Raw genomic sequence first — 15,800 nt, 5'->3', positions numbered from 1 at the left:
TGTATGTGCGTTTTTGAAAACACACTGCCAGGGGAGGTACCAACTACTACAGATAATGCCACTCGCTGCTCTCCAACACGTGGCTTCAGTCGCGGATTTGAAGGTTTATGTGGAAATAAAGAGGGACGTGAAGAAAATACAGTGCGGAACACTTCTGAGCAGCGGGGCTGGAGGTCGACGTGCAGCACCGTGCTGGCAGGCGCCTTCTGGCTCCCGGTAAGGCCGAGGTCTCCGCGCGCCGCCAGCTTCCGCTCCCGCCCCTCAGCTTTAGCGCATGCGCGGTTCCTCGCACAGAACGCCGCCATCTTCCGCCCCTCTACTTCCACCCCCCAGTCAGGGCGCATGCGCGTAGCGGCAGCCCCGCGCACGGGAGTTGCTAGGGCGATGCGGGCGGCGTTGTGGAACATGCGCTCGGCGCTGCTGTACTCGATAGGCGGCTGGACCGTGCTGGGGGGCGTGCTGCACTACAGCTACAAGAACGGCGGCGGGCACGGTACGGGGCCGGTGCGGCCCTCTAGGCCCGAGCACGGCGCCTCAAATCGCCACCGCGGGGCGGGGCGGCGACGGGGCTGGGGCGGGAGAGGAGGGCCGGGCTGAGGGGCCGGCAGGGGGCGGGGCCTGGCCCTGGCCCAGGCGGGCGGGCGCGCTGGGCGGAGAAGGCGGCGGGGAGTCTGGTCGTAATTGTGGCTGCTGCGTTGGCCCGAGGAAAGGATGGCACGTTTTAATGCGAAGTTCTTTCGTTTCGTTTTGTTTTGTTTTCTCTCCCCGTTCGTTAGAGGACGAAAGCGATGATAAGGCGAACGAAGAGCACTTCAGAGATAGGGTGGTTACAAATAAGCCCATGGGGTTAAACGTCACCACGGTAATGACGTACAACCAGGAATTGCCTCCTCTCACGCGGCTGCTCCGGCGTATGACAGCCAACTTCACTGCCAGCAGTAGTCGTCCCCCTTCTGAGAACTGAACGGTCAGGGACGCGGAACATTGTGGTGTGCAGGAGAGCCTGAGGACGTGGTCCTGTCGTCTGGCACCGTGCCGTTGGTTTGAGAGGTTCTGTCGCATTATTGAAACAAAACAACAGATCCCTGTCTGAAATTCCTTTGCAAAACTTGCAGGCTTTCTTGCCTGTTCACATCAATGCTGTTCTTTGCACGCGTACTCAAATTATTAAATGTGAACTAGGTTCTGTGGAGTCTTGTGAGATGGTGGTGAGCTGGAGTGTTGTCCAGGGTGCTGGCCAGGTGCCTCAGCAGGTTTCCCAACATAGGGGCTGCTGTGCATGAGCTGCTCTCTCAAACCATTGGGTCCAAAATAAAATGCTAAAGAATTTTTAAGCGGGAAGGAATGCAATTTAATCTTTAGGGTGTAAGAATTGTTGTCATCCTTCAAAAAGAAGCAGACAGGGTGTACAGCTTTGTCCCCTGATGCATGGCACCTGTTTTTATACCCCCTTTCCCTCAGTTTGCTAAATCTCCTTTCCGTAGCTCCTCTTAGAGCTGCTGTCACTTTATAGGATCTTAATATATGCTGTCTCCCTTTCTAAGGTGCTGTCTCCCTGCTGTGACTGCAACCTTCCTTTCTATACAGTTTCCCCCGGTCCTCGTGGACATACTTCCTTTTCAGGGGCTTCTCCCAGTCCCTACAGGCGCTGCCTCCCTTCAGAAGGAAGCTGCCAGTTTCCGTGGGTATCTCTGGATGCCTCATTCCTGTAGAAGGGAATGGTATGGGTGCGCTGGTACCTCCAGTTGTTTTTTTCTATAGGCACTACTGAAAAAATAAAAAAAAAAAAATAAAAAATCGAAAGGCCCCACCTTCAGAGGAAAGGAACCCCTCCCCACCATTCTGTAGGCATTCGGTCTGTACGCAGCCCTGTTTCCATAGGGGCTGCCTCTCTATAGGCACCGCCCGTACCGGCGAGGCCCGCCGCTCCAGCACTGCGGCGGTACCTCCCATCCGCCAGGGGGCGCTGCGAGCGGCGCGGGCTAGCAGGGGGCGGCCGCCGTCGCCAAGCGCCACCACCTCCCTGCGCCGGGCCCGCGCCGCGCCGCCATGAAGGCCATCGTCCAGCGGGTGGCCCAGGCCAGTGTCACAGGTCAGTGCGCGACACCGGGAAGGACACCGGAGCCGGAGGGGCGGAGGGAGAGGAGGCGGGGGCGGGCGGAGCGTTGCTGGAGCGTTGCTCCGCCCGCCCCCGCCTCCTTCCTCCCGCCCCGCGGCCGGGCCCCCATCCGCGCTCTTCTCGGCGCTGTCCCTCGGAGCCCCCCTCGCTTCGCCTTGGTTGGCGCATGGCTTTCGGTTGTCCCGGCGCTGCTGGCGTGTGCTGCCAGCGCTGCCCGAGTCGCCTTTTGTGCCGCCTGCGGCCGCTTGCCTTCTGTTCTCACCGCCGTTAAGGAGCTCTGTGCTCAGCGGGAGGGTCGGAGCTGTGGGTTGATCGATTTCGGATGAGGAGTAAGAGGCCCTAACAGGCGTGACTTTCTCGCAGCTGTTGGGGGTGGTGCGGCACGGAAATGGGGAATGCTCACTGAATTCAGTCGGGTCATTTTTCCTAAGATTGGAGTGTGTTTGCTGCTGCTGTGCTTAGCGCTGCTGGTCCAATTGTAGGCAAAAATCTTCATATCGAATGCAGAGAGGTGGTCAATGGAGAGTGGAGATCAGAGGCAAGTGGTGTCTCTTGGGGCACTGCTGGGACCGGTGCTCTGAAATATTATCGGTGGTTTCCAGTGCCCCTTCAGCAAGTTTGTGGATGACGCCAAGCTGTGCAAAGTGGTTGACATGCCTGAGGAACGAGATGCCATCCAGAGGGACCTAGGCTCCAATGGTGGGCCAGGGTGAACCTCATGAGGTTCATCAAATTCAGGTGCCAAGGTCTTGTAACTGGGTCATGGCAACTCCCGCTGTCAGTACAAGTGTGGAGTGTATGCATAGAGCACAGCCTTGCTGAAAGGGACCTGGGGGCACAGGTAGATGGCAAGCTGGACATGAGCCAGCGATGTACCCCCAGAGCCCAGGAAGCCAACTGTATCCTGGGCTGCATCAAAAGAAGCGTGGCCAGGAGGGTAAGGGAGGTGATCCCACCCCTCTGCTCTGTGCTGTCAGGCCTTCACTGGAGTGCTGCATCCAGATGTGGAGTCCTCAGTAAAGGAGAGGTGTAGACCTGTTGAAGAGTATCTAGAGGAGGGCCACAAAAATGAGCCAAGAAATGGAACACCTCTCCTACAAGGACAGGCTGAGAGCTGGGGCTGTTCAGCCTGGAGAAGACAAGGCTCTAGGGAGACCTGAGTGTGGCCTTTCAGTATCCAGAGGAGGGCTGTAAGAAAGAAGGGAACAGACTCTTTAGTAGGATCTGTTGTGATAGGATAAAGGGAAATGGTTTCAAACTAAAAAGGGGAGATTTATGTTCGATATAAGTAAGAAGTTTTTCTAGTAAGAATGATGAGGCATTGGCACAGGTTGCCCAGAGAGGAGGTGGATGCCCCATCCTTGGAGACATTCAAGGTCAGGCTGGATGGTGCTCTGAGCACCTGATCTGGTTGCAATTCTATGATTTCATCTTACTTTTTTTTTCTCCCCTTTCCCAGTGGGTGGTGAACAGATAAGTTCTATAGGACGAGGCCTCTGTGTGCTGCTGGGCATTTCTTTAGAAGATACGCAAAGAGAGCTGGAGCACATGTAAGTCACGTATTTCCTTTCACTTTTTCTTCTTTTGCTTGTGCATTTTGGATTTGGTGATACCTGTTCTGTAGCTAAGGCACTCTTTCTGTTGGAATATGCAGGTTTGTCTGCATTAGTTCCTGTTTGAATTGCTTTGCACTCGTTGCACTTAATTGTTGCTAGATGCTGAACATGTGAAGCTAAAAGAATAAGCAGAAGACTGGAGAGTTGACAGGCATGCACTCATGGTATCAGAGTTGAACCATAAGTGAGGTTGCAAGACTGCGTGTGTTGAAAGTTCCCTGATCCTTGTCATCTTAGTTCAAGCCAGTCATTTCCAGCCTCTACCTCCAGGAACCAGCCCTAAGGACAAGTTCCAGTCCCTGCTTCGCTGCCACCTGTAGTTCTGCACTGCTGACTGCCTTCCTCATCATCCTCATGAAAAAGTGCTGTCATCATCTGGGCTGTGGGGTCGGTCTGGGAAGTGTGTGAGGAGGAGATGGAGGAGGAGATGTGAATCATGTTTGAAAACAAATATCATTTAAGATGATCTCATTTCATTTCAGTCATGCTGAGTGTGATTTGCCTGTGCAGTAGGAGGATTAAAATTTCCAAATCTGTGCATGTTAAGTAATGTTGTGACATATAAAATCAGAGAGTGAAGAGTAAGCTTTTTTACTTAATGCACCATCTTTATGACACTCTGTAACGCGCTATTGTTCTGTCCTGGTCTTGTGCTCTATAAAAACATGAAGTACAACCAATGGCTTTCTTAGTTATGGTTCTGCCTAATGTGGGGAGATCTCTGTGATTTAGGAAGGAAGGGACAAGGGAAATGTATTATGTGGTGGCAGAATGAATGTGCGTCTGCCATCCCTTTTATCTCTTCCAGCGTGCCAGGTGTTACCTGCACTTGTTGATCCTTAATGGGTCAACTGTGAAATTTCAGAAATCTTTTTCTTCTCCCAGGGTTCGAAAGATCTTAAACTTGCGAGTGTTTGAAGATGAAAGTGGGAAGCACTGGTCCAAAAGTGTGATGGATAAACAGTACGAAGTGTTGTGTGTGAGCCAATTTACTCTCCAGTGCATCCTTAAAGGAAACAAACCTGACTACCACATGGCAATGCCCACAGAGCAGGCGGAGAGTTTTTATAACAACTTCCTAGAGCAGCTAAGAAAAGCCTACAAACCAGAGCTTATTAAAGGTAAGGGCAAAAGGCTGGTAAGGTCCTTGCTGTGACCAATGAACTTTGTGTGTATGTGCTTTTCTGTGATCGCTACTTTGTTTTGTGAGTTTCTGTCTGTGCTGCAAAGGAGGTGTCTTTATGCAGCAGTAAGTGATCCATCTGGCCTTCCTGTAGCCACACCATTTCCTGGCATTCCTCTGAAATGCCTTGATGTTCAGATGTTCTCGTGTTGTCAGTAATTGTTCAACAGGAATGATGATGTAACCCAGAGAGGCTATGAGACTATGAGAATAAGTGTGATGCCAGGCTTGCTCAAAGGGTGGATATCTTTGTGCTAGAATAACCCAGAACATTTCTTCTGAGACTTAGGTGGTTAGTCAGGCTCGAAGGCATCACCAGTGTGTGATGAACAGTGCATCTCAATCTGGCACTTTATTTTTACATTTTGATAAGTGATAACGATGATAGTGGGAGGTGTAATGTGGTACTTGAAAACAGCGTTTCATTTAGACTATCTTTTCTCAAATGTATGCCATTTATGCAACAGTTTTCACCAGAAAATGCCTGGCTTCCCTTTACTTTTGTTCTCTATCCACCCTTAATCTTTTCTGTTTGATTTCTGGCCATTTGCAGATTTAAACTTGAATTTTTGGTACAGTTGTCCAAAAGACAAGAATCTAGAAGTGGTGTGTGTGTGTGTGTGTGTGTGTGTGTGTGTGTTTGTTTAAATGGATTATTAACAGACTGAAGTGGAAAAATTGAGAGGGAGAGGCAGAAAACTAGCTAGAGAAAGCTTTGGGTATTCACCTTCACTTTGACTGTTGGTGAAAGATAGTTATCTCAGGTACCCAGCCTTATCATTCAGTGCTTTCCAATGAGGCACAGTGAAATGCTTGTCTGGTGTCAACCTTCCAATGGCTTGATGTATTCCTCCAGTTAACATTTGTTGGTGACAAGGAATGCACTTCTCATACCCCTTCTATGCATCCCTTTTGGTTCATAACATCAAGCTTATGCTCTGAATTCATTAGACCAAGTGCTTTCTGAATTTTAACTTTCCTGAGAAGTGAGTGGGAATAAGATTTGCTCTGCTAAGATTTGGTTGATTTGGATGTTTATGTCTAGGTAAAGTAGAAAGCTAGCATGGGATTGCTTTCACCGAAAGGACGGCCATAAAAATGGATATATCTCTATATATTTACATCTTTCTTCTTGAGATTTGGAAAATGCTCTGTTTCTGATATGCTTTCAAACATTTTGTATTTTGACAGCAGCTTTTTAATCTTCTCTTTTTGATGAATAATGAGCCAAAGGCCCAGGAACCTTTTCCTCAGCTGCTGGGCTACTGCCAGCAATCTCTTCTGTGGTGCTACAGTGCATGGCTTTGCCAAAGCTTGTCTCTCTGGGTCACAGTGACTCGTGGCATGCAGCCTTTGGAAAAGCAGTTGAGTAGTAGATCTGTTAGGATATGGCTCAAACAAGCCTTCTTCCTTTTTACTTTTAAGTAAATAGCAAACTTCTGGCAGACTTTCAGGACATGACTGGGTCTGGAATATCTCCCCGTGTTACCAAATTCTGACCAAGCCTACATTCCAGACAGGAATACAGGAGTATTTCTGTCAGATTAGGATCAACTGCAAACCAGTGTTCCCTGTTCTAAAGTAGTCAATGTCAGGTGTTTCAAAAGGCTTCTTTCTTCAGTCCTTTGTCCATATATAAGATTTCTTCAAGCCGTCAGCTTGGCTAGCTGGACTAGGCCCTAGGCTTATCTGCTACATCCTTTACAATTTTAGCTCCTACCTGAGAGAACTACTGCCTATCCTAAACTGTGAACACCATGATTATCTGCAGGCTAGCTCTATTTTGTGAGCATGTGGACGTCTTTGTACTTAGCTGTGTATTTATTGTCACTGAATCAGAGCACAGAGCTAAGCGCATGTAGACTTTTTTTTTAGTGTTTTTTGCACCTTGTTAGTTGGCTGTTATTTCCTCTGTCTTTCTTCTTCCTTTCCTCCAGTAGCATTTTTGGGAAAGATTTTGGTAAATGCTATTCTTTTACCACTTCCTTTTCTTCCCCTTTCAGACGGCAAGTTTGGCGCCTACATGCAGGTACACATCCAGAATGATGGGCCTGTAACAATAGAGCTCGAGTCCCCAGCTGCTGCTGTTGACCCTAAACAGGTAAGCAAACCAGAGAGACTGTCTGCAAGAAATGGGTGTCCAGGTTACACCTTCACTGCAGAGGTGTACATCTGCCTTTATGAGACACAAATGTGTGAAAGCATTGCATCATCCCAGGGAAGCATTCCTGTTGTGAAGCAGTACAGCTTCCCTTAGGCACGACGATTTCATGCTTTCTATGCAGCCTCTGGAAAGTAAAATAATTGCTTAGTGGCCAAGGTATTTTGGTTTGGAATTGGTTTTGTTTTACCTTCAAATTCTATTCTGCATCCTTTTGTGATGTTTTGCCTAGAGCAGGAACTCACCTGTTCCCTGTCTGTCCGAAATCTCACAGCTTAGCACAAGGTGCTATCAGCCCAAGCTGTACATAATTAGCAGCGGCAGCAGCTCTGTGTGTGGATTAACAGCTGCTTGTGGATATAAGCACTCACATCCCCTCTCAGAGGAATTGAGCTGCTGCTGATTTGCCCAGGAAATAGTGTGTAAAAATCTGGATGGCAGAGAAGAAAGCTCCACTTTGAGCTTAAGAGCTGTCAATCTAATGTAAATGTTCACCTCTGTTAAAAATATTATTCTATGTTTTGGGCAATTCATTCAGAGCAAAGCAATGTCGACATAGTTTGAAATTTGTTTATGTTTATCAGCAGTGTCTCAGCAATATAAAATATCCATGGTATGGTGGCAGGAAAGAAAAGTTACTTTCTGTGGTCTGAGGACTCTTGCGTTTTTGTGTATTGTCACAAGGAATATAATCTCAAACACTTGAAATATTCCAAGACATTTCTGCCTTCTTCCATGCTTCAGAAATGCAGAAGTTGGGTCAGACAAGATACTGCTCCCCAAAGAAGGATAGCAGAGGTACTAACTGCTGGCAGGGGACCAGCAGTTTCTGAGCAACTGATCTGGGTTGGTGTTTTTGGATAAAAGGGTCAGCGTTTGCAGTTTTACATATGAAATTGTTTTCCATGTTAGTCCTGCTAACTAGGTCTGCAGTTAAGACTGTCAAAAGAGGGTGAGAGCCGCTGATTCTAATCCTGCACATTTTTTGTCTGTAGTGTAACTGCATGTCAAAGCTCAAGATAGAGGATGTCTGATCTTATGTTACAATTTTGAACTTTTCATTGCTTATGCAGACCTAGCTACACTGCACAGAGAATCACAGAATCATTTAGATTGGGAAAGGCAATAGAGACTCAAGCCTAACCATCACCTAACGCTATGGAATCCATCACTAAACCATGTCCATAAGTGCCATATCCACACATTCCTTAAATACCCCTGGGCTGGGTACTCACTACCTCTCTGCACAGCCCATTCCAATACTTAGCCAGTCTTTCCCTGAAAAAATTCTTCCTGATATTTGCTCTAAACCTCCCCTGGCACAACTTGAGGCTGTTTCCTCACATCATATCACTTACCACCTCAGAACAGAGACCAGTAGCATCCTCACTGCAGCCTCCTTTCAGGTAATTGTAGAGAGAGATGAGCTCAGCCTTCAGCTCCTCTTTAGACTAACCATTTCCCTCAGCCTCTTCTCATGTGTTCTGTTTTCTGGTCCCTTCACCAGCCTGACTGCATTCCAGCAACTCAATAGACACAAGTAGCTCATGATAGTTGTTCAGATGAGATGGGTGTCGGCATCCTCTGTATTTGTGTGAAAAGCATTGGTTACATTGAACTGGAATTGCCTGCCTGAAGTTTTCTTCATTGTAATACCAAAAAGTTAGCTGCCTTGTTTTTTTCAGCGTGCAGAGTGCTCTTTTCTGATAGAGTGCTCTTACAGTGTCCTCTTAAATTACACAAGCTCTCCATAAGCAAGGAAATGAAAAAAAATAAGAGATTTATTGCCTGCTTAATAAAGATGAGTCTGTATTTTATGAGTACAAAGAAATGTGTATTTAATCTTTGTGTCTGAACTCTAGTTCATAGACTTATTGTGCTGCATGGACAGATTGGAGAACACACATGGAGATGTGCACAAATCTTTATTCATTTCAGTAGTATTTGAGTTTCAGATGGATGAAACTACACTTAAGAATTTTACCTTTGTTGTAGTTTAACAGAAGGCAGAATTCTATTCATAATAAGACAAGGATTAATACAGCTTATCAAATGACCTTCTTCTCTCGTATATAAATGAACTTGTGTCATTTTTCTTTGGTCAGCTCATGCCCACGTGGGTGTTGTCCTAAATATTCAAGGTTATTACAGCTCCTGTTTTTCTCTTCCACTGTTAAAGATGTTGCCCTGTGGGAGAGATTGAGTAGTCATGCCTAGAGCCTTGGGGATGCTACAGGGCATGGATCTGGATTTATGTCTGAACATCTGCTGTTCTGTTTGCCATCTGTGTTTCTGCACTGCATTGCCGCTCTCAAACTGTCACAGAATCACAGAATGGCCAGGGTTGGAAGGGACCTCAAGGCTCATGAATCTCCAACCCCCCTGCCCACATGCAGGGCCACCAACCTCCCCACTTAATACTAGACCAGGCTGCCCAGGGCCCCATCCAATCTGGCCTTGAACACCTCCAGGAACAGGGCATCCACAACCTCTCTGGGCAGCCTGTTCCAGCACCTCACCACTCTCTCTGTAAAGAACTTTCCCCTGACATCCAACCTAAATCTTCCCTCCCTCGACTTAAAGCTGTTTCCCCTTGTCCTGCTAAACTAGTTACAGAACTATGTAATTTCTGAGGTCCTTTTAGTAACCTTAGAGACCATCTGTTGCATACTCTTTACTCTAGAATATAAATACAACAGAGATTTCAGCAGAGCACATGGTCACTTTGTACATAAGAAAATATGTACGTATATAAGTGCGTATATTTCGGAAGTTGTATCGTGCTATTTGCCCTCAAGACCATCTTGGAAGATGGCCAGTGTAGGCATGTTTGGATTGGTAATACGTGTTATCGATACTGGCATGCTATTGGTAAAGCTATCATATATTGAGTCCTTTCTGCCTCTGTAATATGTATGAACAAATATATATCATGTATGTGGGTTCTGTGTCCCATAACGGGAGGCTTTTTGGTTTTTCTTTCAATTAATAAGAGAGAGAAGGATACTATTTAGAGAAGAGTGGATTTCTATGATAATTAGTAATCATGTAGTTTACAGAAACGATGAAATTTAATGTAGAGATAAATTAGAGACCAACATGCTACTCAGACATTATTTTCTGCATCATTGTTAGTGAAGATCACTGCTAGCAGCCTGGTGCTGCAGTGAAAGTATGGGGTACACACTGCAAAAGCTGTTTCTAGGTTTGAGGCAGCAGCTTTGACTGATTTGGCTTTGTGCTGGGGGTACTCTGTAATTAGTGATAAAACTAATTAAAGATATTTTGTTTCAGCTTGGAAGTACATGTGTACAGGTGTGTAAGGATGGTATGTATGTGGGATAAGATACAAGGGGATGCTGTACATCCTCTCCAGGCTCCTCATTCTGTCCTCAAAGCTCATACTGACTCACAGCTCAGATTTACATCTTAAGCATCTTCCACAAGCCAGTCTAATTCATAATCAGCACACATACCTAACTTAATTGATTCTATGACTAGTATACTTTATCTTGGGGGAATTGTCATGGAAGCACTTGAGAAAATCAGAAATTGATGGAAATTAACCGAACTGATGAACTACATGAAGTGTCCGTAGTGATTTAAGTGACTCTCAGTTTGTAGTGTCCCCAAAACTTACTGTAGCCTGCTTCTCTGAAAAATGGGAAAGAGATGTAAAAATAATACCAGCTTAGTTTGACTCTACTGGGAACACTGAAAATATTAATAAGGGAGGTAGCAAGCAGTGCTAGCTGAAGGTTTTGTCCAAGCTGATTTGAAATGGTTACTCTACATCCTGCGTGATGCTAAGGTTCGGATATCTCTTTTTCTGCAAAAATATAAGTATTCTTGTGTACTGGGTGGCTGAACTTAAACTATTCTGTTATTAGAAACCTGGCAACTTCAAAACTGCCATCCAAACAGTACAGGAGCTTGGTGGAATTCAGCTCCCTCTTTTGGTCCTTGTGTTTTATTCTTTCCCATGTTGGCATGTTATGGTGAGCAGGAAAGAAGCTCTGGAAAGCAGAGGAAGGTCAATCCACTTAGGGAAGTGATCATGTTGTTGCATGGTAATTCACTGTTTTCTCCAAATATCTGGCAATCCAAGCCTTATTGGGTTGTTTGTTTGTTTCTTGTTTTTTATTATTGTTTTTCCTTTTCTGTCTTACTGATCCACGCATACGTATTATGAATTGAGATACAAGTTTGCTGTAAATGCTCATTTACAATTTTTTAGAAATACTGTCTTCTGAAATCAGATTATTTCAGAACTGTTTCCTCACTGTCCTTGCTTTGTGAGTAGCTGGCAAAACTTGAAAAGCAACAACAAAGAAAAGAGAAGACCAGAACCAAGGTACCCTCTGAATCAAGTAGAGAAAGAAATGCCCCCCGTAACAAAGATGACCCCAGTGCAAGCAGTGGAGCTGAAGGAGATGTGTCTTCGGAAAGAGAGCCATAGCTCATCCAAAGCAGGCCTCAGGTATGGCTTTTTCATTCCTGTGAAGTCTTGTCCTCCCATTTGGCAGGCTCAAACCCTGGCCGCTTTACTGAAGCAGTACCTGGATTCTGCTGAGAGCTGCATTAGAAATGTTGAAAGGTGGAATCCCAATAATGTTACTGGTGGATAACCTCCTTTTCGATCTGCAGGTGGCCTGCCAGAATGGAGATGTGGGTGAAAACCACTTCCCAGCTGTGTGTTTGGCTGGAAGTGTGCATTCTGAGTCTGCCCCGGTTGTGACTGTTTTTCAGGCTGAAACTGCAATTCTAAATGTTTGTCTTACAGCACAGCAGTAACTTAACTTAGAATCCCACTTTGTATTCTTCAGAGCTGAGATGCATGATTTCTCTTGTCTATACCTAGCAGCCTGGTCACTGTGGAACAGCCCCCACTATTTGTAATACCCTAATAAATAAATAATCTCCACTAACGAAAGTGGAAAATTGGAAATAGGCCAGAACTGAAAATGGCAGCTTTCCTTTTTTAATTATTTTTATCTTTATTTTTCTAAAATAAATGGGCTGTGTTGCTGGTTTTGAGCTTCCAAGAACCCAGGAAAGTATTATTTCCCTCGTTTGCACAATGGAGCCCTCACTTGGCAGTTTAAGTAGGAACAACATTGCAAAGTTTAGATCTAGCCTTTCCCTCATTTTCCTACCCTTAGGTTGCAGTCCAGCATATGATTTATACTCTTCAATATCACACATCACTCAGATCTTTCCTCTGCCCTCCCCTCTTCCCTCTTCTCAAGCTTCCTGAGTGGTAAGACTGAGGCGTGATGTCTGCTTTATAGAAGTCCATATTATTACCTGTATGATAGTAATTTGAATTCATTTGAATAAGGCATGTCGAGTAGATTTCTGGAAATACACTATTGTTTTGGATTGACCTGGAAAAAGAATCGAAGAAACTTTCAAATCCACAGTTTTTTTTTTTTTTTCTTCTGGCCTCATGGAGAACAGCTTAAAGAGTGGTGTGAAATTCATTAGATTGCAGATAATACTGTATTGTCATGTAATACAATAATTGAAATCACGAGTTTTGCTCTCTTGGGCTTTATGCTCAGTGTACCTGTTTCGATATTGGAGATGAGTAGTCACATTGGAAAGGAGAAAATTTTCTTAAGAAATTAGGCAAAAATGTACTATTTCTCAGCAGCTGTTAGCCTTACTGCTGTGCTACAGGAATACAAGCTTTCACCCACTGTTTCTGGTTTTATGTTGATATAGGAACATTTTAGAGGGCAGGAATTTGCATTCTAGAGTGCTCTAATCTGACTGACCTTTCCAGTAGCATTTGAAAATCTAGATTGCTGAACATTCCTAAAATGTTATAACATAGCATTAAATTTATGTGCTGTGACAGTAAGTCAAAATACTTTTCTCTGTGTAAGTTGAAGGAATCCTGTACTTTTATGCTGAGTCTCCAGTAATGTTTCTGTTTGTTTGCCTTCCACAGTTTCTCATACAAAAGCTGCACTGGATCCTTGAAGAGAGACCTAATAGACATTCACCTCAGCACCACTCTTTGGGGACTTTGGATAAAAATGGAAAATGGAAAAGCAGAGCTAAGACAATAGAAAATTACATCATTCTGTATTGAAACAACCAAAGCAGTGCTATCAGATTCAGTTGTTAATGTGTAGTACCAGTAGTAAAAAGGACTTGTAACATTTCTGTGTATGTGTTTTCACATGACTGCCGAATAAAGGATGGCTGTAGGCAGATTGTAGCAGAACATTCACTCTTGGTACATAAGCTACATTTCAGAAATAAATCAGGGTTTTTCCTTAAACTTACACTTGAATTCTAAAAATCATTCGAGCAAGCTTGTACTTTGATTGCAGCTCTATGATGTCATGTGCTATCTGTTTCCATCTCAGCATGAAGGTCTGTGTATATTTTGGCATATTGTTCAACTGCTATGTAACATCAAGTTAGGCAGTCTGGTCTTTCTGCATGGATTAAGTTATTAAAAGGAAAGATCAGACGCTAGTTGTTTATCATGTGAAACACGTCTGTCTTGTAAACTTTTTTAAAAACAGAAAAGACTTTATTAAACAAATGATGCTAGCTGAGTGCCTGTTGGTCTTTGCATATTGCATCCCTAAGATATTGTAATGTGTGAGATGAGTGACCCAGAGCAAAAGTAACACCTGTTAGTGCAACTCATTCACCTGTCATTTGGAAGCTTGGAAGTCAGGTTGCTGCCCTAAAATGTTTGCTCTTTACAATGCAGTAAGTCCTTTAGATCCTTCACAGTGATCATGAAAATCTGTCAGCAGCTGCTCCGTATGCTGCATTGTGCAACTGTTCACATTTATGTCAAGTTAATCAGGGGCAGAACAGCTTTTGGAAGCTGTCAGCAAATGAGTCAGGATGCAGCAGGCTGTGAAGTTACTCTCCTTCAGGTATTAAAAGTCAAGGCAGTTACCAAACCGAGGCAGAGAAAACAAAAGTCTGTGAAGAGGAATATCTTGGTCGTCTTTCAGAGGTTGTAGTACCTTTTATAAAGTGCATTCTCTAGGGCTGTCTTAGTCCTATTATCTTCCCAAGCCGCCTGCCATGAGCAGGATGCTTAGTGTACAGCTCTTTACAAGATTTTAAGGTCAACTCACTGATAATAGCTGATTGGAGAAGCGCAAGGAGACCACATGGTCTGTTCACTCAGAGAACGTGTGTTTGAGCAGGGAGCCAAGCAGCAGGTCCCCACAGCTTTGGCTAACAGCCAGTCACTTTCTCTCTGCTTAAACAAAGCTGGAGCTTGCCTCCCTTGAGAAGTATTTGTGATGCTAATTATGTCACTTAAAAACTCACTATCTGTTCCATTTTTTTTTTTCTTGCTTATAGCAAGCTGTCAGCAAAAAACAGACATTCCTGTGGTTTGGGGGCTTGGCTGGTTTCTAGTGGCGTGATGAGCTTTTGTTGGCTGTTTGTGAAATAGAGTAAGATCTTAGTTGGAAGGAATATTGTTTGTTTCCCCTTCCCCCCCCAAATGCTGAAAATGACCTGTTGTTTATTTCATACAAATGTTAAGGGACAAAGTCATGAATGATAAGTTTCTGCTTGTTGTTCCCTTTTCTACAGATTTAGACTTACAGTCTTCATTTTCCTGTCCTGATTCACAAAGCAGGGAGTTTTACCAGTGTTCGCTTTCATGTGATTTATGGGCTAAAGTCAGAAGATGATCATCAAAGAGGTCTGTGGACAGTTTTTGCTAATTATAATAAAGTAGCTCTTCTTCCAGGGACCCTGCAATATCTGATCTCCAGCTATATGCTGGCTGTCCTCTGGGCAAAGACCTGCAGGTAGAGCCTAGATATTTTGGGGAGAACCCCAAAATCAGATGGCCTACAGCTGTTTTTTCTGGTGATAATGCTTCACAGATGCTGATGGAGTCTTACTGATTCTTTTCTGCCTTCACTTGTGCTGGTGCTGCTTTCTTTGCCTTGCACTGTATTGTGATGTGAGGTCAGGTGAAAAAGATCATCATCAGTGTGGAACCTCAGAGTGCTGTGAAAATTATGAAGATGCCAAATGAGGGTCAGTCAGTACTACAGACTTCAGGCACAGGATCCACCTCATTTTAGTGTGGCTTTGGTTATTTACAGTTTTATGTGTTTTTTACAGCTTCTGTACACTACAAGCTGATCATAACTTTAGCAAGCAATTCTGCCTTCACAACACATATGCACGTGTGAAAGTACATAAAATATCCTTGGTATGATTTCTGCAAACACCTGGTAGTTTTTCTATGTGAGAGAAGTCTGCAAAAACATTGCATTGTTTTTTTAATTGAAATTGAAAATCTGAATTTCCCAGCAGGTACCTGGGAGAGAATATAAATCTGGATATAAATATTTTCTGTAACTTCTGTTTTAAAGAACTAGCTAACAGGGAATGCCTGCAGATCATCCTCTGTCGAAATCAAAATAGTTACTCTGTACGCTATAGGTCTTGTTTTCCTTTTGACAGCATACTCTCAACAGAAAACCCCCAGTGATAACTGGAATTTATGCTGTGAGTCCTTTGAAAATGTACTGCTAATTTTCATTGTTTGTATGGAACTGTTGAGTAACGGCCTGAGCCACTGATGGAGCACCTGGGGAAAGGACCGGTCAGCCCTGGGAGCACAGGTGAAGACAATTCAGCTGTGTGAGCAGAAGGGGTGGAGCCTGGCTGAACCTCTCCTAGATCCCATTTAAGGGCTGACTGCCACTGGCA

At 44.6% G+C, this 15,800-nt stretch overlaps 2 protein-coding genes across 4 annotated transcripts; both read left to right on the top strand.

The window, feature by feature from the left end:
* Window positions 1-297: 297 nt before the first annotated feature.
* On the top strand, window positions 298-1,192 carry SMIM26 (small integral membrane protein 26). The gene is made up of 2 exons (XM_085219032.1): window positions 298-493; window positions 777-1,192. Exons 1-2 carry the CDS (start codon window positions 343-345, stop codon window positions 962-964), a joined length of 339 nt encoding a protein of 112 aa, XP_085075158.1. The 5' UTR covers window positions 298-342; the 3' UTR covers window positions 965-1,192.
* Window positions 1,193-1,430: 238 nt separating this feature from the next.
* Window positions 1,431-13,649, top strand: DTD1 (D-aminoacyl-tRNA deacylase 1). 3 transcript variants are annotated; one of them, XM_085219029.1, is made up of 6 exons: window positions 1,939-2,092; window positions 3,579-3,669; window positions 4,621-4,856; window positions 6,922-7,019; window positions 11,383-11,559; window positions 13,036-13,649. In XM_085219029.1, exons 1-5 carry the CDS (start codon window positions 2,050-2,052, stop codon window positions 11,536-11,538), a joined length of 624 nt encoding a protein of 207 aa, XP_085075155.1. In that variant the 5' UTR covers window positions 1,939-2,049; the 3' UTR covers window positions 11,539-11,559; window positions 13,036-13,649. The 3 variants fall into 3 exon arrangements, with proteins under 3 accessions (XP_085075156.1, XP_085075155.1, XP_010704886.1); XM_010706584.4 differs by lacking the exon at window positions 1,939-2,092 and adding an exon at window positions 2,204-2,448; XM_085219030.1 differs by lacking the exons at window positions 11,383-11,559; window positions 13,036-13,649 and adding an exon at window positions 10,374-11,376 and having other exon boundaries at window positions 1,431-2,092.
* Window positions 13,650-15,800: the final 2,151 nt, after the last annotated feature.

Source organism: Meleagris gallopavo, chromosome 2 (assembly GCF_905368555.1).
Source record: "Meleagris gallopavo chromosome 2, MGAL_WU_HG_1.1, whole genome shotgun sequence".
In the NCBI taxonomy this organism is placed as follows: domain Eukaryota; kingdom Metazoa; phylum Chordata; class Aves; order Galliformes; family Phasianidae; genus Meleagris; species Meleagris gallopavo.
The sequence above is the reverse complement of the archived record's forward strand: the minus strand, read 5'-3'. Positions and strand labels throughout refer to the sequence as shown.

Excerpts from the sequence above, each read along its gene's own strand:
- SMIM26 (XM_085219032.1), top strand. The coding sequence starts at position 343 with ATGCGCGTAGCGGCAGCCCCGCGCACGGGAGTTGCTAGGGCGATGCGG. Across the intron at positions 494-776 it reads CAAGAACGGCGGCGGGCACG|AGGACGAAAGCGATGATAAG; the intron begins GTACGGGGCCGG and ends CCCGTTCGTTAG.
- DTD1 (XM_085219029.1), top strand. The coding sequence starts at position 2,050 with ATGAAGGCCATCGTCCAGCGGGTGGCCCAGGCCAGTGTCACAG. Across the intron at positions 2,093-3,578 it reads GGCCCAGGCCAGTGTCACAG|TGGGTGGTGAACAGATAAGT; the intron begins GTCAGTGCGCGA and ends CCCCTTTCCCAG. Across the intron at positions 3,670-4,620 it reads CAAAGAGAGCTGGAGCACAT|GGTTCGAAAGATCTTAAACT; the intron begins GTAAGTCACGTA and ends TTCTTCTCCCAG.